This window comes from Enoplosus armatus, chromosome 24, assembly GCF_043641665.1.
Source record: "Enoplosus armatus isolate fEnoArm2 chromosome 24, fEnoArm2.hap1, whole genome shotgun sequence".
Lineage (NCBI taxonomy): Eukaryota > Metazoa > Chordata > Actinopteri > Centrarchiformes > Enoplosidae > Enoplosus > Enoplosus armatus.
In genome coordinates, this window is record NC_092203.1 from 1,204,821 (window position 1) to 1,226,266 (window position 21,446).

Here is a 21,446-nt window from a genome sequence, read left to right on the forward strand (position 1 = left end):
CTACTCGACAAATGCAGGGAACTACTTTGACCCTTCCCTAGTTGTTCTAGAGCCCCATTATTTTATGTTTACACCTGACTGCATTGTATATCTGAACATTGGTTTCAAACACTTGACGCATTACATTATCGTATCGTATTGTATGTGTCAGTGTCTAAAGTTAATGACGTAAAATATTTGAGCTTTAATTACTTCTGACACTGTTTGTGTTATTAATACAATAACAGCCAACCAGGCAGCTTTATAACAATATAATAGACATAGAAATCTAAGTTTTTTTCGGAGTAACTCACTAAACTCACGTTTATAACGAACCAAACATCGCGAGAATCGGCTCAGAATTATATATTGTAATTGCAGTGAAAGTCTGCGCATCTCTCACGACGCGCTGTATTGCGTCATGACCGCTCCAATATGGCGGACGCGCAGACTTATAACGGCGGCGGCGGCGGCGGCCAGTGATGTACCTACGGTATCTGTTGGTGTGAAACCAGATAAGCTCTCGTTTCACTTTCATGAGCTTATGTTATGTTATGGTAAGCTATTTTCTGAATCTGTTTGTTTCTGTTTTGTTGTTCTGTTGTTTTTCTCTTAATGTACGAGGGATAAGAGAAATGAATAAAATGGAAGTTATTATTTTTTGTTTTGTAAAGCACAAAAAAAAAAAAGGAACTCATGTCAAAGAGACTTTATTCCATTGTAGCTTTAATGGCTCGATTATTGAATCACAACTTTCTTCCAATGGCAGATGGATTTTAAGGCCTCGTTGCCCTCCAATCCCTAAACCAAACAAAGATTCGGATTATAAATAGTTTGTTTTGTTTGGTGCTAAAAGACACACAGTAAACATAAAATGAACACAAAACATATTGCAGCACTTAAATAGACAGATTTTTATTACATAATCTACCATCTGATTTACGAAACAAGGAATATGAGACTTGAAACGCTGTGAGACAAGCACATCAGGCATTTGACCAAGTTTCGGCTGTTACGAAATCAGGATTGTTCTTATTTTTATAAAGTCTTTCAGTTGATGAAGTTAAATTGAGTCCACAAGCTAGAGTCAGTCTCAGAGGCAGAGGTGGATTTCAGCTGGATGCCTCCTGGTCTTTATCCTGGACACTCTGTCTCTGTTTTCCCTGAGTGATCTCCCATGTCGAGTTGGCTCCTCTATCCTGAAAACATGAAGAATATGATCAGTACGATCTCCATGTAAAATTATTATACTTTCCAGCAGAGTAAATGCTGCATTTTTCTGCATTCAGACTGTGTAAAATACCAGCATACCTTTATCAGCACACCCAAGGGCGCCAGGTCAGTTCTGAGGGCGTCACAGGCTTTGAGGAGGGGGATCCTCTCGGGGTGAAGCCCAGGTTTGTCGGTGGGACCGTCCTGCCGGGCGAGCGCGAACGCTCGAACTTCGCTTCTGAAACAGGCCAGCTGCTCCACGACGCCCTCCAGATTGCCGTGACTGCCCGCCGTGTCAGCCTCCTGCGCGTGGCGCCAGCACAGCAGAGGCGAAGCAATGTGTGAGCAACAAATAGTTCCTTCATTACCATGAACACACACACACACACACACACACACACGCTGGTTTATTTTGTCTCAATCCCTGAGCTCTGACCTTACTGTGCAGCAGATCGATCCCAAACACATCCAAGATGTCCCTGATGTAGCTGACCATCGCTCCAAACACTGCAGGGCTGCGAGCCACTCCGTCAGACTGAACAGAGATACCACACACACACACACACACACACACACACACACACACACACACACACACACACACACACACACACACACAGGGGTTCAGTGTTTTACTTCAGTCGCTCACTATTGTGCGATAAACTGTTTTCCATCTGACTGAAATCAAAATTTCTAAATCTTTTCAACTGCTTCTGCTTGTTTCCACAGACCCTCCCCTCCGGACGGTAATTAGTTAATCAATAGTTAGACAATGACCCCCTTCAGGACAAGGATTACATCTTTGTTCCACTACTGGTGAGGCTTCTTGTAAGCAACAGTGATTGACCAGCAAGTTTACCTTGCAAACAGGCTGGAGTTGGCAGTTTCCGTGATAAACCAGATTCATCACGGCACTGATGGCCCTCGGGGTGTCAAAGTCATCGGACAGCGCTTTCGCCACGCTGGACTTAGTCTCGGCCAACCTGAGGGAAGACAAAGAACACCACGTCCTCCCGATCAGGACCGAAACAAAATGGGACGAAGGCCACGAATCGGAACGTCGGACGGCGGAGGAAGCGCCCACCTCTCCCAGAGCAGAGCTTCCTGCACAGGTGAACACTGCAGCTGGCCCTTCATGTAGGCCTGGGCATCATGGATGAAGGTGGAGACGGTTCCCACGGAGGTCCGTGCCTCCGACATGCTGCTGTCACTGTAGTCTATAGCTGTGGAGACGCCACAAAAAGGCATGAATGTTCTTCTGTTCGCCACTGAAAACTAAACTTTCTGCAATTAACGTGTCAAAGAAGACACGGTGGTCATCATGCTCAAATACTGCGGGGGGGATACGGAGGCTGGAGTGTGCCAATGGGATAATCAGCTGCTTTTTTCCCCCATTCCTTAATTACATTCAATTACATCCATTATCTTATACATTAAAAAAAAAACGCAATTAGTAAAATAACAAATTAATTCTGCTTTTACATTGTGCAGTTACAAAAAATCAATATGGTTATGGTGAAATGTGTGCAAATAATTTGAATTTCTAAAATGTCGTTAAAATTATGAATACATTTACTTTTTTATAGGGATTCAAAATGTTTTTTTAATGATTTTATTTTTTATTCAATTCCAGATGTGCCTGATGAGTGACCCCACCTGATCTGTATTTGGTCAAGAGACAAAACATCCGGAATTCGTTGGCGGAGTGAGACCGCAGGAAATCCTGATGGAAGACAAAGAATGACTTAACTTTCACAAACGTCAGGATACAACATGGAAGACGCAGGGATCCTTTGGTTCTCGCAAAACAGCTACTCGGTGAGTGGTGATGGATTCGCGGTGACCTTACCTTGATGGTGACATAGTTCTTTAAAGATTTAGACATTTTCTCTGCGCTGCCTTTTAGGTGCAAGTGCCCTAAAAAAACAATAACAAACCCATTACCATTACCATACACACTGGTGAAAATGGATCCTTAACAGAGCTTATTTTGCTTACATTTCATTCTAAGGATGGTATATTTAGATGTAAATTCACACAATTCCTACACACTTCTAACGCCATTTATTAGACATTTAGAAGAAAGTGAAAACATGCCGGGGGGGGGGGGGTTTACCCGAGTGGAGGAAGTAGTTTGCCCACTGTCCGCACTGATGGTAGGCCTCACTCTGCGCGACCTCATTCTCGTGGTGAGGAAAGGCCAGGTCAATCCCTCCCGAGTGGATGTCCAGCTGACTCCCGAACACCGAGCTGAAACCACCACCACAGAGACGGCAACACTTATCGACTGAGAGAGTCTGAAGCGCATGCGATGGCATTATTGAGCAGTCTAGTGATTAGCTGACAAATCTGCCAATAAATGCCAAATCCAAAAACACCATAGGGACCTTTTACAACTGCAAAAACAACCTTATACTTGATAGATGAAAAAATAAATTACTCATTCTATCTGACATAAACATTTTACTTAAGCTAGTACTTTGGAAATAGGCTGATACACACTCCAGCTGCCAGTTTATAAAGTACACCTAGCTTAAACTCATAAGAGTATGCTTCGTGCATCGAGGGCCTTGGCTCCGTTGATCCTGCATCCTCGGAGGGGCCCAAAGGACGGGCTAACATACAGCGCAAGACAGGCTGCTGTGGATCCAAACCTGGCAACGGTCGAGCATTCGATATGCCAGCCAGGCCTTCCTCTGCCCCACGGGGACTCCCAGGACGGTTCCTGAGGTTTGGACCGCTTCCAGAGAGCGAAATCCCTCGAGTCTCGTTTATTTGCGCTGCCTGGAGAACAGGTTGTTGTCCGTTAGTAAAGCCAGCATGCAAGCCCGCCTGATACAGGACGAGCAGTGCCAGCGTACTCGGTGTGTACATTTCCGAGCTTTTAATGGTATACTAAAACTCGGGCAAGAACTCTGACTGACAATTGTATTATATTGTGTCGTCCTGCGTTGTGGAGTTGAGGCTAAAACTTACCAGGCTCTCCCTGAGAATCCACAGCTCCCACAAACTTGCCATAACGCTCGCCAATGGACTGGATGTCAAAATACACGTCGCCTGCAACGAAAGGCGTTCCACAAAATGTGATTGGCCGCTTGGTCATTTATTGCGTGCGCGAGCGAGAGAGAGACAGAGAGAGACAGTCACCTTCTTTTGTGGCATAAGCGTGTCCATTTTTGATGATGCGCTCGATGAACGCGACAATGCGAGGCACATTCTCAGTGACCCGTATGTACACTGCAGGAGGAATCACCTCAAAAAACACAACGGGAGAGCACAAAGATAAACATAATTCTTGCAGTGAATGCTGGGATAGAATATACATACTTATTGTAATATAACAAAACATGACCTGTGACCTAATCACACACCTTTAATGACAGCATATCCCTCTTGAACTCCTCCTCATACATTGTGGCTATGACGGTTGGGGAAACATTTTCCTATAAAGCAAAGGGAACACACACACACATGCTCTGAATAAACATGCTTCCGCAGCCGTGAGAATGACTGGGGTTTTTTTTTTAAACACACTCTGGTGATCTTACCTCCCAGCTTCTTTTGATTATTTTGTCATCAATGTCAGTGATGACCATCGCGTGGATGACAGTGATCCCGAAAAGCCTGGCCAGAATCCTCTGCAGGATATCGAACCTGACATAAGAGCTGGGGAGGAGGGGGGGGGGGGGGGTAAAGCGTAAAGCCATTTATCTCAGACACATTTCACAATCTTTGACTTGTACATACAGTGTTTACATCAGTACCATGCATGGCCCAGGTGGGCATGGTCGTACACAGTGGGTCCGCAGCTGTACCTGCAACACATGCGCAATACTGTGTGAGGTTATTATTGCGGCCGGAAGTGAATAACACGTACATTAATCACACAGCGTCATTCCGTACCAGGTAGCTACTCCCTCTCGTGCCAGAATGAGAGGCTCTTTCTGTTTGGTCAGGCTGTTGAAAGCCTTTAAACCCGTGTCGAACCCGCTGGGTCTCACCCACGTCTTCCCTGAGACACAGCTATGGGACCCACTGCATCTGACTTTGACAGTGTCGACTGGCCGAGCCGCGAAAACCCCGCGGAGGACGCTTGCCCTCCGCAACACGGACCTCGCGGAGCGCCTCCACATAGTTGGAACCTCGCGCCGAAGCAGCACACGCACTGCTAGCTTAGCCTAGCCGCTAGCCTCGCGCATTAACACGGCGCTAGCACAAGTGGCAACATACCCTCTGAAAATCACCCACAGACGTCAGACGCTATTACCCACACTGCTGGGCGCTCACGTCACACACACACACACACACCCCTCCGCACTTCTCGCGAGACTCCGACACCGGAAGTGTTGTCGAACGTGTCATGTGATTCGTTCCTGCTGGCACTCTCCTGCCTGAGTAGCGATGTCCAAATAATAATCATTTCGGACAGGACGGGTTTTTTTTTTCTCTCCAGGAGAAGCCCCGCGTCGTATCCCCGAGGAAAGGAGCCCTACAAGATGCAGAACGTCATAAACACGGTGAAAGGCACGGCCCTCGGAGTGGCCGAGTTTCTCACACCAGTGTTGAAGGTAAACTTGCATTCATTTCCACGAGCTAGCTTGTTGATAGGTGGCGGCTACTGTACGAGCTGTCATAAACACTCGAACAGATGCTAAGTGTTGTGTCCCGTAGCTCACAGCAACATGCGTCACCGTGTTCTGTTTTGTTAGTGTTAACTAAGTGTCCTTAATTAGATAGCGTTACAAGTTAATAGACCTACATGGAATACCCAGCCTTCATTAATAACGTCACCTTCGTACAGTTTTGGTAAACAACGCAGCCGGAGGTTATACCTCAACTTATCACTTCAAGTCTAACATACAATTTTGGTTTCCTTGTTGATCCCAGGAATCGAAATTCAAAGAGACTGGAGTCATCACACCAGAGGAGGTGAGAGCAAACTTCATGAAGGCCCGTGTGTACATGTGGATGATGTGTGTTATTATATTGCCTTATGTAAACAACAAACAAGCCTATATGTTAGTGTGGCTCATACTTCAACCCCCCCCCCCCCCCCCTCTTTTTTTTTTTTAGTTTGTAGCAGCCGGAGATCACTTGGTTCACCACTGCCCCACATGGAAATGGTGGGTGTCTTGCTTGGAGCATGAATCACAGATAACATGAATTCCTCATATATTCCATTCCATTTCCTATGAGGCAAAAGTTAAAAATAATAATAATATATGTGTGTAATTTGGGCAGGGGCCTGAGGGTAGAAAGTAGGTAGTAATGTCAGTACTGTGGGTGCTGCTGGTGGAATATTCCAGTTGAAGAAACCCAAGTTGCATCACACTATTTACCGTCTGTGTCACCTTCTGGCGCATTTTCAAAAACTGAAATGGCAATAAAAGAAATAATTTTGCTTGTCCTCGAGTTGTGCTGTATCTCGTATGGCCAACATGTATTTGTATATCTTTAGGTACTTTATGGTCATTGTTGTTGGAATGTTTTTTAAAAAATTTTTATGTGATTGTCACTTTCCATTTCAGTCATTCAGCTTGTGTTCCTCTTTTAAAGCAATACAAAAAGCAAACGGAGAAGGGTGGTTTATAAAACCCGAGGGCATTTTGGACCAGTGCTTTTGGTAAAAGTATAGTGAGCACAAAAGACATGACCTGCTATGAAATAATGTGTTTTGTTTTTTTGGTATGTTTGTGATTTCCCCCTCTCTTCTCCTCAGGGCCAGTGGGGAGGAAGTGAAGGTGAAGCCGTATTTGCCCCAGGATAAACAGTTTCTCCTGACACGCAATGGTGAGGAGGTGGATTTAAAGTGGGGACTGCTGGTCATTTATGTGTTTCAGTCTACTCACCCATCCTAACTCGCTTTGTCGCATCCACAATTTGTGTTTGTTGCATATACACGTCTCTCCACTGCCTCATTTTTGAGAGGGAATGTAAATGAAGTAAACTAAAATCCTAAAATCAGTTTTTAAGAAATTGATTTATTATTGGTATTCAAGATGAAAATCTGTATAAGATTCAATCAAAACAACTTGAAATAATAATAATCTCCGCCCTGACAACGACCATTGTTACCATATTTTATCATTGCCAGCTAACTTGGGTCACCAGCGCGATCTGTGCCTTGTTTCACTTCCTCTGGGTCGTGTTTAACCCCCGCCTCCCTGTGTATTCGCGGTCTTGCAGTTCCCTGTTACAAGCGCTGTAAACAGATGGAGTACTCCGATGAGCTGGAGGCCATCATAGAGGAGGACGACGGAGACGGGGGCTGGGTGGACACTTACCATAACTCAGGTACATGCAAGCGCGTACATCCCGAGCGCGGCTGCTCGTAGTTCACCCACCAATGTGGGTTGGATTGATATGCAGCGAATGTGTACGGTCCGTATTTGCTCGAGTTTCTTTAAGTGTTGTGTTACACAAATCATTCTTCTCAAATCATCAAGATTAAAATGATATGAGATAATGATTAAGATCATTTCCACATAGTTTTTTTTTTGATGCAAGATATTTATTTAAAATAAAAATGAAGACAACTATTAATAGTTGTAGACCTTTTAATACGCATCATGGTGTACAGAGTTTGCAAAGACGATCTGAGTTGTGTTTCTGCAGGTGTGTTAGGAGTCACAGATGCTGTACGAGAAATTTCACTGGACAATAATAAGGTAAGCTCCATATATATATATATATATTTTTTTTTTGGTTTTGTGTCGGTTCTGATTGGAACACAATGTGAAGTTAGAGTATAGTTTGGTATACTTAAAGCAGCTAAGATTACATGAAAAGATTGGAGTCCTTTGCTCTCCGCCCCATTGTTTTTTTTTTTTTTATGCCACCGCCAAAGTTGGAAATTGTACACATTGTGGCTTTTAAAGGTCCCATATTATCAAATAACTTGGGGGCGTGGCTGAGTGCGGCGACTGTATAGTTGTGACATCACAACCTTACGGAGGACCCTACGGCTCGTTTAAAGGCGCAGTGTCTGAATACGGGCTGTGTGTGTTAATGGGTCTTCACCTCACTCCTCAAGGTCATTAAAAATCAAGGCAAATAGTGCACTTTTGATGTTCACTACGTGGATCGTAGAGTGTGGCCGTTTTTGTTGCAACTGAGTCGTTTTCAATTTGAATTCACTCCAGGACAAGAACATGAACGCCACATCTGCAGCCTCTTGTGATGGCGACGATGAAGACGACGATGAAGACGGCGAGGCAGCGGATATGGAAGGTAGTTCACGTCTCCCCCATGTCCTGCCATCGTTTTTTTTTTGTTTCCTTCAAACGGCCCGCGCTTTAACTCGCGTTAACCTCAATTGCTGTCTTTCCAGAATACGAGGAGAGCGGCCTGTTGGAAACGGACGAGGTAGACGGCGCGAAGGGTTGCAGCGTATCATTCACTGCGTGGTGCAATATCAGTTATCGTCAATCAGACTGCCGCCTTACACTCCTTGTCCTCTTTTTTTTTTTTCCAGGCGACCCTGGACACCAGCAAAATGGTAGAAACTAAAGCCAAAGCGGAGCCTGGGAGTGAAGACGCCATCCTTCAGACTAGAACATATGACCTGTACATCACGTACGATAAATACTACCAGACCCCTCGACTCTGGCTGTTTGGATATGACGAAGTGCGTACCTGTACCTCTCAGATTTCAGTTTTGATAATAATGTGGAGTGATATTTGAGATTGAGAATTACTCCGAGCCAAACTCACCATTGGCTCACCACCCACCCCCACCCCCCTCCAGGACAGGCAACCGCTGACCGTGGAACAGATGTACGAGGACATCAGCCAGGACCACGTGAAGAAGACGGTCACCATCGAGAACCACCCCCACCTCCCGCCACCTGCCATGTGCTCCGTTCACCCCTGCAGGTGAGAAAGACAGCCTGTATGAATACATGACTTCTTGAAGTATAGGGGCGTTTGATGGTGTGACTGTGTTTTAAAAACGTAATTTTAGTCGTTTTCACAGACCCCCCTGCTCCAACCTTTCCTTTCAGACATGCTGAAGTGATGAAAAAGATCATCGAGACTGTGGCAGAAGGGGGAGGAGAGCTGGGAGTGCATATGTATCCTTTCATGGTGGTCAACCGCCGTGTCCATCTGGTGTCAGACGGGCACGGATGTCCTTATATGGTATCTCTGCTCCAGGCACAGACCAGATGCTTATGTTTATGTCTGTGTATGTGTATCATTAGGTTTACAGTTTGCCTTTGGAAAGTCTTCCAAAGGACTTCCGGAACTTGGCCAGCCAATCAGAAGAATGTGGGTTTTTAGGGAGGGGAGCTATATGACTATATTCATAGTCGTTCCAGAAAATGTACTATACCACAACATACAGTATATATATATCAATATATCCTTATGTCCAGGATGAACCCTGTATCATTCATCCTCTCCTCTAGCGCTACATTGTTATGGTATGGGTCTGTTATAGCCTCCCTCCACGCTCCTCCCGTGTTCTCCTTAACTGGCGCTTTCAGGTACCTGCTGATTTTCCTCAAGTTTGTCCAGGCGGTCATTCCCACAATAGAGTACGACTACACGAGACACTTCACCATGTAGCTCCATAAAACCGGCCTCTCTGCCTCCGTGTTGAGATTATACCCGGTCGTGGTCTGATTACAACCTGATTTTTGTGGAATGTTTTGTGTGTTACTCTGAGACACTTTGCGCAGGTGCAGGACATTTTGGGGGGGGGGGGGTGTGTATTTGTAGGTATGTGACAAAACAGTGTGATAAAGGAACAGCGCAACGTTTTGGGGAAAACAGGCTTGTTTTCCATGAAAACCCAGAGTCGGTTAAGAAGGTCAGTATCGGTTCGATCTGTGCGCGTCCAGTGCAGAGATGGTTACGTTCTGGCTAACTGCGGCGAGCCCAGCTATGGCATGAAAAACCCGACTTTCATCAAACTCGGAGCCGTCTTATTTTCCCGTCGTACCTTTTTAGTTGTGGAAAAAACGGAAATCTCTTGATGTATTCGTAACAACAACCGTTCGATTCGCTCGCTTTCGTCAAAGCCGGCTGGTAGTTTCCCCCCTCCTTCCGGCCTTTTGTGCTGAGCTGGGCTTTGCTGCATCCATGCCATATCTCACCACGACTCTGGGTAAGACTGCAGACGAGCCTTCAAAAGTCCCAAAAGTTGGACCGTTCCTCTTGTTTCTCTACGGGTTTTAATGTTTTGACCACAATGTGGTGAGCTCTCACAAAGTTCTTGATGAGAAGATTTCGATGCTGTCGCTGAAACTCACCCCATTCCACACTGCTTCCGACCGCTTCAGTCCCATCTCGGCAAATGAACCAACCCCCCCCCGGTTGCACAAAGCGTCAGCCCCTTTGAGTTAGTAAGCATCAGATGGGTTCTGGTGAGACAGGCCTGGATGAGACGGTTCCAGGTGCACACATCGAAACAGTTATCTTCAGTTTAACAGTTTAGGGCCTGGCTTCAGTATCCGACACAACAATTAAAGCTGCATTCAGTGATTTTTTTTGTGGGGTGGGGTGGGGGGGGGGGGGGGGGTAGGCCACTCAGAACAAGCTGTAAACTCAACACTGATATTGTATCACCTAATAAAGTTGTCGTCGCTAACATGTTGGCAAACAGTCGCCTATTACCACATCCAGCAAACACAGACCAACGTTAGCATTCTTTTTTTGTTTGTTTGTTTGTTTGTTTGTTTGCTCCTGATGAATGTAAGTCCAATATTCACTGGCTCCACCAACTCCTGAGAAACGATATCTGGCTCTTTCCCATCTGTGGATTTGGCTCTTGCCGGTTTGTCTTAAGACTTCTTTCTCTGAATGTGTCGATGGTCAGGCCCTTTCATTCGCCCATGGCTCTCCACCATCACTACCTGCTGTGTCCAAGAGTTACGTGAAGGCTGGCTTTGACCTTTATTGTGCAGCATTTTCGCAACAAAACAAAAACAAATCGAATGATTTTATTGTCACGGTGTACTTCAATAAATTAATTTCTGGTCTGTTTCTGTTTATAAGAATGTGAATTATAAACTATATTTGGCTCATGACAGTAACATGTTTCTGACAGTACTTACACAACTAAATAAAGTACCTGCTTCAGTAATCCTTGCTCTGCTTTCCTTGTTGTCTGTCGCTTGGATAAAATATTCAGTCTGTACTGCCTGTTGGTCCAGTCTCCAGATGTAACTTGCTCACTGGTAAACATATTTTAAAGCAATGTACATTTATCAATAAAGAGTTTCCCAAATATTGTAAACAGAATGCTATTTGTGTCTTTATTGATTTATTTGGGAGTGGTGAAAGCATAGGTTATTTACATTTATACATAAAGGTACATAAATTAGAAAACATTATTTTAACATATTAATATTTTAACATGACCTTATTGGACTTTTTTGGGAGGGAAATTACCAAACAAAAAAAAAATCTTTTACTTTCTGAGAGCATCTTTTTTTCCCCCTCTCCTCCGCTGCTGTTCCACATTCAGACCAGCTGGTGGCGGTAGTGTGCATACGGACTGGCCGTTTGACGCCAGTTCGTGTACCTAACCACCGCCAGAGAAGAAGCAGAGCGCCGATCAGTGAGCGGTTCGCGTGCTGGTGTGGAGGTCATGCTGTGTGAGTCCAGCATGTCTGTTCTCTACCCGACTCTCCTCCTCTGCGTCTACGGCTTCTTCTCCAACCTCCGGCCGTCGGAGCCTTTCCTCACCGCCTACCTTATGGGACCAGACAAGAACTTGACAGAGACTCAGGTGAGTTACCTTTGCTAAAAGGGCTATAAAGGCTACTGCGCGGTTTAGCACCGACTGCTTAACGTTACGAGACCTTGCGCTACGGTTTAACTTTTGACGTTATCAACATTCGAGCGGAATTATTATTTACTTTCCGCTTCCCATAGCTATGTGTCAATTTCCTCAGCAGCAGAATGACAACCAGCTCGTGCGTCTTATGCAATAACCGTTTCACATGTGTTACGTGAAAGAAGCCAGTGTTTAAAATCAAAATAAACGGGGAGTCAAAATTTTTTGAAACACACGTCTCTTCTCGCGATAAGACAAATGTTACAAGTCATTTACAGTCTATACATGCACTAACGCTGACAGCGTATCACTCTTCTTGGTGGCTACGAGAGGGAAGCTCCGTACACCGGTGTTACGTCCCAGCTGGTTGTCTAATTAACTGCTTCCCGTGCGCGTGCGAAGCGTTGTGTTCGCCGAACGAACACAGCAGCGGCAGTGGCCTACCTCTGTCGCCAAATTCGTCACGTGAGCACAGCGCGTGCACGCGTGTGGGGGGGTGGGAGGAGGAGGAGGAGGAGGAGGAGGAGGGGGGGGGGGGGGCAGTCAGTTTGAAAACCGGCTGGGTCATAACACCGGGCTGAAAGTCTAAACATGTGGAGAGCTTCCCATCACTTGCTGCTCAAGTAAAGTAACAAAAACACAACTTACACTTTTAATTGACTTTAAATGAATCCTTTCAACTCCCACATGTGCACGCTCTCTTTCCACCTGGAGGACTTCTTTGTACCAGAAGAAGAAAACAGAACGTCCCCCGTGAAAAACTGTTGACGGCGTGTTCTGGAAGGGATGTTTGCGTTATTTCCTTGTTACGCCACCACGAGGGCTGCTTGTCTCCTTGTCTCCATTTCTTCACGCATCCGCCAAACGCATGACATACCCAAATCCATATTGAGCTCCATATTTCTACTGTTATAGCGGCCAGCCCTATAGAAAGCACTGTGTGTGTGTGTGTGTGTGTGTGCGTGTTGAGGATTGCTTCACAACAACAGGGCTGGCTGTCTTCCGACGGCTCAGCGCTTTTGTGTTGTCGGGCCCCAACAACAAGCCCAGCCATGCTCGCCCCCAGACGGAATAATCCCTCCTGGAAAAATGGCCGGATCCTTTAGGAATTTCTGGTTAATCCGAAAATAATTACCTCCATCACGTTATAAGCGGCCCTAGAACCTTTCAAAAACGGAAGCAATGATGAATCTGGCCATACTAGACCATACTGAGGTAGCAAATTACTGCCCGGTGTCCCGTCTTTTGCTTTTCGGCTTACAAGTGGAAACTGAAATCTGGACACTAAATGCACTTGATCAACAGATTGCACTGACTGTTTGAGGTCAGTCATAATGAGTCTTCATCTGTTATCTGCAGGTCGTCAATGAACTCTATCCAATATGGACGTATTCCTACCTGGTGTTGCTGTTCCCCATCTTCCTGGCCACTGACTACCTCTGTTATAAGCCCGTGTTGGTCCTGCAGGCCACCAGCTTAGTAGTTACCTATGTAATGCTGCTGAAGGCGCAGGGCTTGCTGGCCATGCAGCTCCTGGAGTTTGTCTTTGGGCTGGCCACGGCCTCGGACGTGGCCTACTACTCCTACATCTACAGCGTGGTGGAGCCGGCGCACTACCAGAGAGTGACGGGTTACTGCCGCAGCATCACCCTGTTCGGATCAGCTGCCGGATCGCTGACGGGCCAGCTGCTGCTCTCCGTGGCCAAAGTTCCACTGCTCCACCTCGTCGCCATCACTCTGGCGTCGGCCGCCGTGGCCTTCGTTGCTCCCTGGTTTCTGCCCATGCCCAAGAGGAGCTTGTTCTTCCACATGAGTCCAGGAGCGGCGGTCGAGAGGCCGCGCAGCAGCAGCACAGCCCTGATGGAGAAGGCCGAGGATTCAGAGAGCAAAGTGCCCCTGAACTCGCGGGGCGTCGCCACGGTGAGTGGCAAGCCGATGTGTTCAGGTGGCACCAGGGTCGTGGTATGGATTAATCTCTTATGAATACAGTCACATGGCCATGTTTGACCTGCCCCACTCTCCACGCAGATATCCAGGTCCTCTGAGGCAGGGAGCCATAAAAACGGTCTCCTGGACGTGTTGCGGATGCTGTTTGACGACTTCCTGCAGTGCTACAGATGTCGCCCCCTGCTGGCCTGGTCGCTGTGGTGGGCTCTGGCCACCTGTGGCTACTTCCAGGTCATCAACTACGCTCAAGCGCTGTGGGAGAACGTTCGTCCATCCCAAGACTATGAAATCTACAACGGCTACGTAGAGACACTGTCCACACTGCTAGGTGAGGGTGCCGCAAATGGCTGCCACATTGCATTTTTTAGGTTTAGACAATTTGCCGCTGTTTCAAGGTTTACTTACTATCTTTGTCTTGACTGCATCTCATGAGTTGAAAGTTACTCTCCCCGTAAGTGTAAACCCAAAGCCTTCAGACTGGCCAGCAGGTTTTGCATACAGATGAAACAAACACTTCTGCTGGTCCACAGGGGCTCTGGCCGCTCTGCTGGTGGGCTACCTGCCCGTGTGCTGGACTGTGTGGGGGGAGCTGGCTCTGTGTGTCCTCTCCCTGCTGATGGCCGTGTGCGTGTTTGTCATGGACACGCTGAGGAACATCTGGCTGTGCTACGGCTCGTACGTCCTCTTCAGAGCCACGTACATGCTGCTCATCACCGTGGCTACGTGAGTACAAAGAGGCAGCATGGAGTTATTTTCCTTCCCGCTCACGAACCAGCCGCTGCATATTGAACTCGATTCATAAAAGGGTCAGGTTGTTGTTTGTAGTTTTTATTGGGTCAGTCCAAGTGTTTACAAATTTAAATTCAGCATCTAAAGTGCATGTAGAAGCACAGAAAGCAGAGAGAATTGAAGTTTTATTTGACCGTTAAGTGGACAGGATGCAGTTGATGCAGTAATAGAATAGTCTTAAGTCAGTACTGTATGCCATTTGTATGCTTGTGTAACTGTTTCTGTCGTATTGTAATATGATATAAAAGTGATAGAAAGGACAGAAATGCTTTGGAGGAAGCGTTTGTTTTTGCAAACCTTTATTTTAGAGAGCGTTTCAATGTTGACAGACACCTGTAAAGAGAGAAGGGAAGAGGGAGAAAAGGGAAACTTGTGTAACTTTAGTCCAGATTGCAGCAACCATTGACTTATAACGTCTAAACACCGAGGGGGCTGTTCCACAAGAAGAAGCGCATTCATCTCCGGGTTTAATATGTTTTGGGTTTGCAAAGTGTGGGAACCCCCGCCACCAACGAAAACCTAACCTGAGCTTAAACAAATAGCAGGGTTGCAGGATCGTGAGGGGGATTATTGTGTTCTCGCTCTGTTTGTCTTTTATTTCTGGCTCTCAATCCTCTGTTTATTATTTCAGCTTTCTTATTGCTGCCCATTGGCAAACTCCCGCATAAATCGAGGAGAAGACACTGTACTTATAGATCCAAACGTGTCTGCCCTCTTGACTCATCAGATACCAGATCGCAGCCAGCCTCAACATGCAGCGGTACGCCCTGGTGTTTGGCGTGAACACCTTCATGGCTCTGCTGCTGCAGACTCTGCTCACTGTGGTGGTGGTGGACTCGGCTGGCCTCGGCCTCGATGTCTTCGCTCAGGTGAGGGAGCCTTGGCTGCCTACGACGACACACACACACACACAGAGGCACCTATGCTGTTCATCCACCTCCCGCCGTGTCGGTGTGATTGATGTTCTTGTCCCCCCCCTCCCAGTTCCTCATCTACGGCGGCTACTTCGCCGTCATCTCCGCCGTCTTCCTCCTCGCTGGGCTTTGCAAGCTGGTCTCCAGGAGGCGCTCCGAGCAGGAGGCCCTGGCCAACAGCCCGATAGACACCGAGTCGGACTCCCCTCCAGTCGGTGATGCCTGCACCTGCTGATGGCACATAATGATAGACATTGATAGGTAGGTGAGCACAGTGACTCCACGAGGCGAGCTTCAGTGTTCTCCTCAGCCACAGAGTTTCTTTATTGCAGTAGAAGGCAGAATCTAAAACTATAATCACTTAAGGCTACTCACTGTGGCTTTGCCTACGCTTCTTAAATCACTGTATTACTAGCTGACAGCACTAACATGTTATTGTTATATTCTTGTCGTGGCGAATGTGCAAAGATTTGCACATCCGGCACACATGGAACAAGAGGTATAGTGGACGACTAACGCTGTTTACGTACTTCCAAATAATGCTGGGCAAGACAACCTGCAGTGGGTTTGTTACAGTTGGTTTACTGAAAACAGCTGCCTGCTGCCTACTGCTGCTGCTGCTGCTGCTGGTGACGGCTCTCATGACTGACAACACCAGATGACAGCACCGAGCCAGCAAATGACCAGAATAACCAAAGCAGCGAGCGAAAACGAACTGAAAGATATAACCGTTCGGTTCAGTGTGAACACAATGAACGGAAAAGACCTGGTAACCGCGACGCACAATTTTACAAATGTTCAGAATTCCATTTCTGTCCATTTTCCCAGCTCACTGAAGTTGATGCCTTAGACTTGATGTAACAAGCACTAAAACACTTTGAATGGTACCTTTTTTTTTTTTATTAGCACTAGTACTTCTGTGTGTAACACCAGCCAAAAAACGTGTTTGTGTTATTAATATTCATTGTACTATCACTGATAAGTATTAATACTGATAAGGAGTATCGCTATCAGGCTTATCAATATCTGTCTCAATGCTCCTGAAGCTTGAAGTGTTACATTGTTAGGCTGCTTATATCTGTACAAAGGTGTTCATCACTGCTAAACGATCCGTTGCTGGATTTGGAGGAAGTGCCTAAAAAGGTCAACAGGGCTAGGCCCAAACCTAGTAGATGGCTGGATATGTGTATGGTCTCCGTGCTATATTGTGGCCAAACTGTCACACAAGACGGTCACTGGTAGTGTCTATAATGTGAAAGTAATATATATATATATATATATACACACATGTCCTTTTGAAAGTGTGCCGAAGTAGCACATCACATGACATGGTTGAGCTACCTTTTGAGCCAAAAAAAGAAATGGTGTGAATCCATTTGCGACCAATGACCAACCAGTGGTGTAACTTCATCGCTCACTTTCGCTGTGTGTGTGTGTGTGTGTGTGTGTGTGTGTGTGTGTGTGTGAACTAGAAATACCTGCAGTGGAAAACGGTGTCTTCCAAGATATGGTATGTAATTGTAACTTGCTGAGCAGAGTACAATCTTTTCTACTGGCCAAATGTTATCCACTGAAATATATGATATAATACACACGGCGTGACTGTCGATCGGAGCGTTCTAGGTCGTCACGTTTTCACGTTGACGTTTGTGACGATTGATGAATAAATGATGTTTGCAAAACTGTTATTAGGTTAATGAACTTCAAAGCTGGAAATATATATATATATATACGTAGAATGCTGAATAGAATTGTTACTTTTATCCAAGCTGGATGAAATGCACAATTGTCACCGCCGTCGAGACACGTTTCTCTCCGTGCAGAGGACGATTGGCGAGCGGATTCGACGCGTTCGGCCTCGTGTGAAACAGGGTGCCTTTCCGTGCAGTGCATTCATTTCTTTAGATGTCGCGGCTGGAGTCTGGAGGCCCGAGTCTTCCGGAGCATTGTACGAGAGCTAGGCTTCGTGTGAACGCGTTCACTCCGGATTTCTGTTCAGACTTGGTCATACAGGAAATCCTGTGTGCGCAGTTTTGTTACCTTTTTTTTGTGAAGGTGGTATGAACACTCTGACTGAGTAAATGTTTGCGTTAGCCCCCCCCCCCAAACTTGTGTAGCACTTGAAAAGTTCCAAGTTACTGTCTATATGCAATAACTTTAACAAAGAAATCAACATTTTTTTGCCTAATAATCATGTCTTTTGTGTTGTATGAGGGTATTTTCAGTGTTTATTTTGTTGTTTTGTAACCATATCTGTAATAAACAGATATAACATTTACTATTGACGTTTTTTCTCTTCAGGAGTTCACAGCCACGCCAGCGGCTCTCTGAGGCTGTACTTAGGCACGCGGTTAAACGCTAACGTCAGCGCGCTAACATGCGCACAGTCACAATGTAAACATGCTTAAGTGTAGCATGTTGACATGCTAATATTTGCTAACTGGCACCAAACACAAAGTACAGCTTAGGCCGATGGGAATGCCATTAGTTTTGGCCTGATGACGGCGCTAGATGAGATGAATGAACCAAATTTTATGTCAGCCTATCGTCGCAAACTGTCAATCAAGTAGATATGTAAATAGTGTATTATATTTCGTTACAATGATAACTTAATATAATACAATATAGTAACTTCTAAAACTTGAAGACACAGCTAGCGTACTGTGTTTAGCATTTCAAAACAATGAGTCCTTTTTTTGTAGCAATCCGATCAACTGGTTCAACATTCAGCAAGCCTTTGTTTTTTCCCAACTAGGTCGAATTTCAAGGCTGAATTATACCCTGGGGGGGTTCCAAGAGGCAGGTTTACTGAGCTAACTTCCAAAAAGCCAGAGCAGGTCTGGCTTTTTTTAAACTCCGCCACTTACCCAGATAACTCGGTAAACCTGCATCTCGGAACAGGTTTCAACCCAATTCAACACCCTTCAGATTTAGTGTATTTGTCGTATATAATAACTTCAGACAGTCCAAACTGTTCTGGTGGCAATATCACTTTATTTCCACATAAAAAAAAAAGTTCCCTTTTTAATGACAGAGATCATGTAGCAGATTCAGTATTGCTTAAACCAGAGTAGTAAAAGATTCTGGGGACAGTGAGACAAATCTAATTTCAGAAACAGCAGTACATAAAGTGTCTTGTGTTCTTCTGGGAGGACATTTTTGTACCTCGAGGTGAAAATATACGTGATCCTGCCGGTCTTCTGTTTCTGTGTTGTTAATTATGTGCGTAAAAAAAAAATGAAGGAAAAAGACTTGACTTCGCTGAAAAAAGTGCATCCCGTGTAGACGCCTCTTCTTGACAGAGTTCCACTTCATAAGGGGCCGATTTTTGTCCTTTTGCACGCAGTGTAATTGTTTGGATGCAAAACACCCAGAGTGGTCTGCAGAATGCACTACTGAGTCGTACACAACCACAGCCCTCTTCACGCCGTATAAAAAGACGACACGACTCAACTGTGTGTCTTCTTGGTTCCTATAAACATAATGACCATTACAAACTTGTGTTCGAATTTAATTGTGAAGCTCTTCACAGATGCCTCCGAGTGTTTCTGCTGAGGGTTGTGGGTGTTTGTGTGTCAGGTGAGGCTCCAGATGACGGTGAGCATGGCCATGACGCCATTAAGGACAGCGACACCGTAACCCATGTGGAAACCCCTAGGAGAAAAAAACACACACACACACACACCGATTCCCATGTTTAACATGTTGACGCCACCGCCTGCAGTCTGGCCGTGAGGTCAAAGGTTGCGTTGGACCACACTGACTGGATTGATGCCTCATATTTGCTGTAAGGTAGGACGCTAGTCGGATATACTGGTGTAAGCCAGTGTGTTACCTGATGGGGGCCAGTGTCAGCGGCGTTGGGAACGCCATGCCAGGCTCGTACGAGTCAAGGTAGGTGAGGGTCCACGAGAAGACACAGCAGATGCATCCAACTAATACTGACAGCACCAGGATACTCCAGAAACCTGCGCGCGCACACAAAGCTTACGTAATCACACAAGTTATATTAGGGTTGGGGAAACTTAAGGGTATAAGTGCTGCAGACCCACACGAAGATGATAAATAAAAAGATGAATCTGGGACAAAATGAACGGCTAGTGATGCTCACCCAACATCCTCTGTTCAGTCCCATCCTCTCCTCTCACTCTCTCTGCTCGCAGCTCTGAAACAGTCCCAATCAATCAGCAGCACAAAGCCGTAAAGGTGGGTTTTAATACAAGTGTATGCTTTATTTCTGATGGAAGCATACACGTGTCATTATTTCTAGCTTTTAACGGTTACAGTATAGCTTAGCCAAAATAATCCTCACTTAAGGTCCACTTTACTAGCGTCTTTGCTGGATCTGTCAACCTCATGTCACGGCCTTCATAAACCACAGGGTAAGTATGCTAAACTGGTACAGTAAGTGGACCTTAAGTGAAGTTTGAAGTTGTCAAAGAAAATGTGGTAAAACTGTAAAAAAAAAAAATGATATTTTACACAGTGTATATTATGGTAAAAGTCTCACAATGAGCCAACCAGTGCCCAAGTTTGGATTTACTTCAGATTGTAGTTTATTTCGTGACTGTTTTGTACATATTCAGCAATGGTTATGAACCCACAATATAACAACATAAGATGATAAAATGTTTCCTGTGAAATTGCACCCGTAATTGCCAGGAAGTGTCGAAATGTATGGGGTAATTTTAGCTAACACAAACTAAATAAAGTAAAAAAAAGTCGCAGTGTCCGTAGCATCGTGTGCGCGAGAGACACACACGCGCAGACGCGCGAGCTCGGTTACCTTTGAGTATCGGGTAGACGAAGGAGCAGAAACAACCAACAGCGGCCACAGCCACGGCGGAGCCCATTACCGAGAGCACGACGACGGGCCACGGTTTGGGGCCGTTCCGGCTGGCGAACGGCCGTCCCTCACTCCCGCCGGGTCCTTCTCCTGACGTGTTTGTGACCCCGGGTCTCCCAGAAAGAAATTCTGCACGTCCCATATCCTCTGACGAACTTTCTCTTGAAACGTCCCTGTCTGTCGCACTCCTCGGCATTGTGACGCACTTTAAATTATGACCGTCCGTTCATTTAACATGGGACAGCTTGTGTATTTACAGACTTAATGATAAGTCAGAGTCAAACTGCATTGTATAAACTGACCGTGTTGTTGCAGGAACTGTTGCAGCCCTGGTTTCTTATCGCAGTCGCACTTCCGCACACAAAATTGTCCCTCTGGTTGTTCCGTCAGTGTAGTTTTGCGTTTTTACTCTTTGTAGTTAAAGATAAAAGCAGGTTTCTGTTGACAGTAATTCACTCATAGCTAGGTTGATGAATCAGCTGGGCCGATACATATCAGTTTATTGCAGCTATATGAAATATGTGTACATATCCGGTGACACGCAATAAGACACTGCAGGACAGAAATACCAAAATAAGTTTGAGGTGATTTAGAAATAGTGTCATTACATAGTTTGTCCACCGGAGAGCACTAAAAAGATGATTTTTTTACACTAAGTCACATTTAAAAAAGAAAAAATAACTCGAACATATCAAAATTGTTATGTGTATGAAAAAAAAAATAAAAATAGAAAATCACTATAACAGGATATATTGTTTAAAATGTTAATGTCCGCACGTCAACATGCTAGTTATCTTGAACAATCACCTGTAATTCCCCTATAAGACCACGAGAGGGCGCACACATCGTATGAGTGCTATTATTTTGACAGGCGCAGCGCAACATAAGCAGAGGGGCGTACGTTTACTTTGAAAATAATAAACCGGAAGAGGTGTTGACGCAGATTGTTACTGTCAACAGCAGCGCTGACCAAGTC

The 21,446-nt window shown here is 45.5% G+C and overlaps 4 protein-coding genes across 5 annotated transcripts; 2 read left to right on the forward strand and 2 right to left on the reverse strand.

The window, feature by feature from the left end:
- Nucleotides 1–687: 687 nt before the first annotated feature.
- Nucleotides 688–5,449, reverse strand: cars2 (cysteinyl-tRNA synthetase 2, mitochondrial). Its single transcript, XM_070930410.1, has 15 exons — nt 5,095–5,449; nt 4,956–5,006; nt 4,740–4,857; nt 4,563–4,634; nt 4,339–4,444; nt 4,168–4,248; nt 3,846–3,975; nt 3,308–3,441; nt 3,041–3,108; nt 2,848–2,914; nt 2,276–2,414; nt 2,051–2,174; nt 1,628–1,726; nt 1,291–1,494; nt 688–1,178 (listed from the first exon to the last, which is right to left on the reverse strand). The coding sequence occupies exons 1-15, from the start codon at nt 5,322–5,324 to the stop codon at nt 1,092–1,094; spliced, it is 1,710 nt and encodes a 569-aa protein (XP_070786511.1). The 5' UTR covers nt 5,325–5,449; the 3' UTR covers nt 688–1,091.
- On the forward strand, nt 5,449–9,882 carry atg3 (autophagy related 3). 2 transcript variants are annotated; one of them, XM_070930412.1, is made up of 12 exons: nt 5,449–5,759; nt 6,079–6,120; nt 6,265–6,314; nt 6,911–6,981; nt 7,378–7,485; nt 7,807–7,859; nt 8,340–8,421; nt 8,522–8,556; nt 8,666–8,818; nt 8,939–9,066; nt 9,195–9,263; nt 9,678–9,882. In XM_070930412.1, exons 1-12 carry the CDS (start codon nt 5,688–5,690, stop codon nt 9,757–9,759), a joined length of 945 nt encoding a protein of 314 aa, XP_070786513.1. In that variant the 5' UTR covers nt 5,449–5,687; the 3' UTR covers nt 9,760–9,882. The 2 variants fall into 2 exon arrangements, with proteins under 2 accessions (XP_070786513.1, XP_070786512.1); XM_070930411.1 differs by having other exon boundaries at nt 5,451–5,759; nt 8,334–8,421.
- Nucleotides 9,883–11,777: 1,895 nt separating this feature from the next.
- Nucleotides 11,778–15,859, forward strand: slc19a2 (solute carrier family 19 member 2). Its single transcript, XM_070930743.1, has 6 exons — nt 11,778–11,926; nt 13,334–13,894; nt 14,003–14,249; nt 14,452–14,644; nt 15,438–15,579; nt 15,695–15,859. Exons 1-6 carry the CDS (start codon nt 11,786–11,788, stop codon nt 15,857–15,859), a joined length of 1,449 nt encoding a protein of 482 aa, XP_070786844.1. The 5' UTR covers nt 11,778–11,785.
- A 2,739-nt stretch (nt 15,860–18,598) lies between these two features.
- Nucleotides 18,599–20,804, reverse strand: arl6ip6 (ADP-ribosylation factor-like 6 interacting protein 6). Its single transcript, XM_070930741.1, has 4 exons — nt 20,411–20,804; nt 19,736–19,789; nt 19,460–19,592; nt 18,599–19,278 (listed from the first exon to the last, which is right to left on the reverse strand). Exons 1-4 carry the CDS (start codon nt 20,664–20,666, stop codon nt 19,200–19,202), a joined length of 522 nt encoding a protein of 173 aa, XP_070786842.1. The 5' UTR covers nt 20,667–20,804; the 3' UTR covers nt 18,599–19,199.
- Between the last annotated feature and the right edge of the window lie 642 nt (nt 20,805–21,446).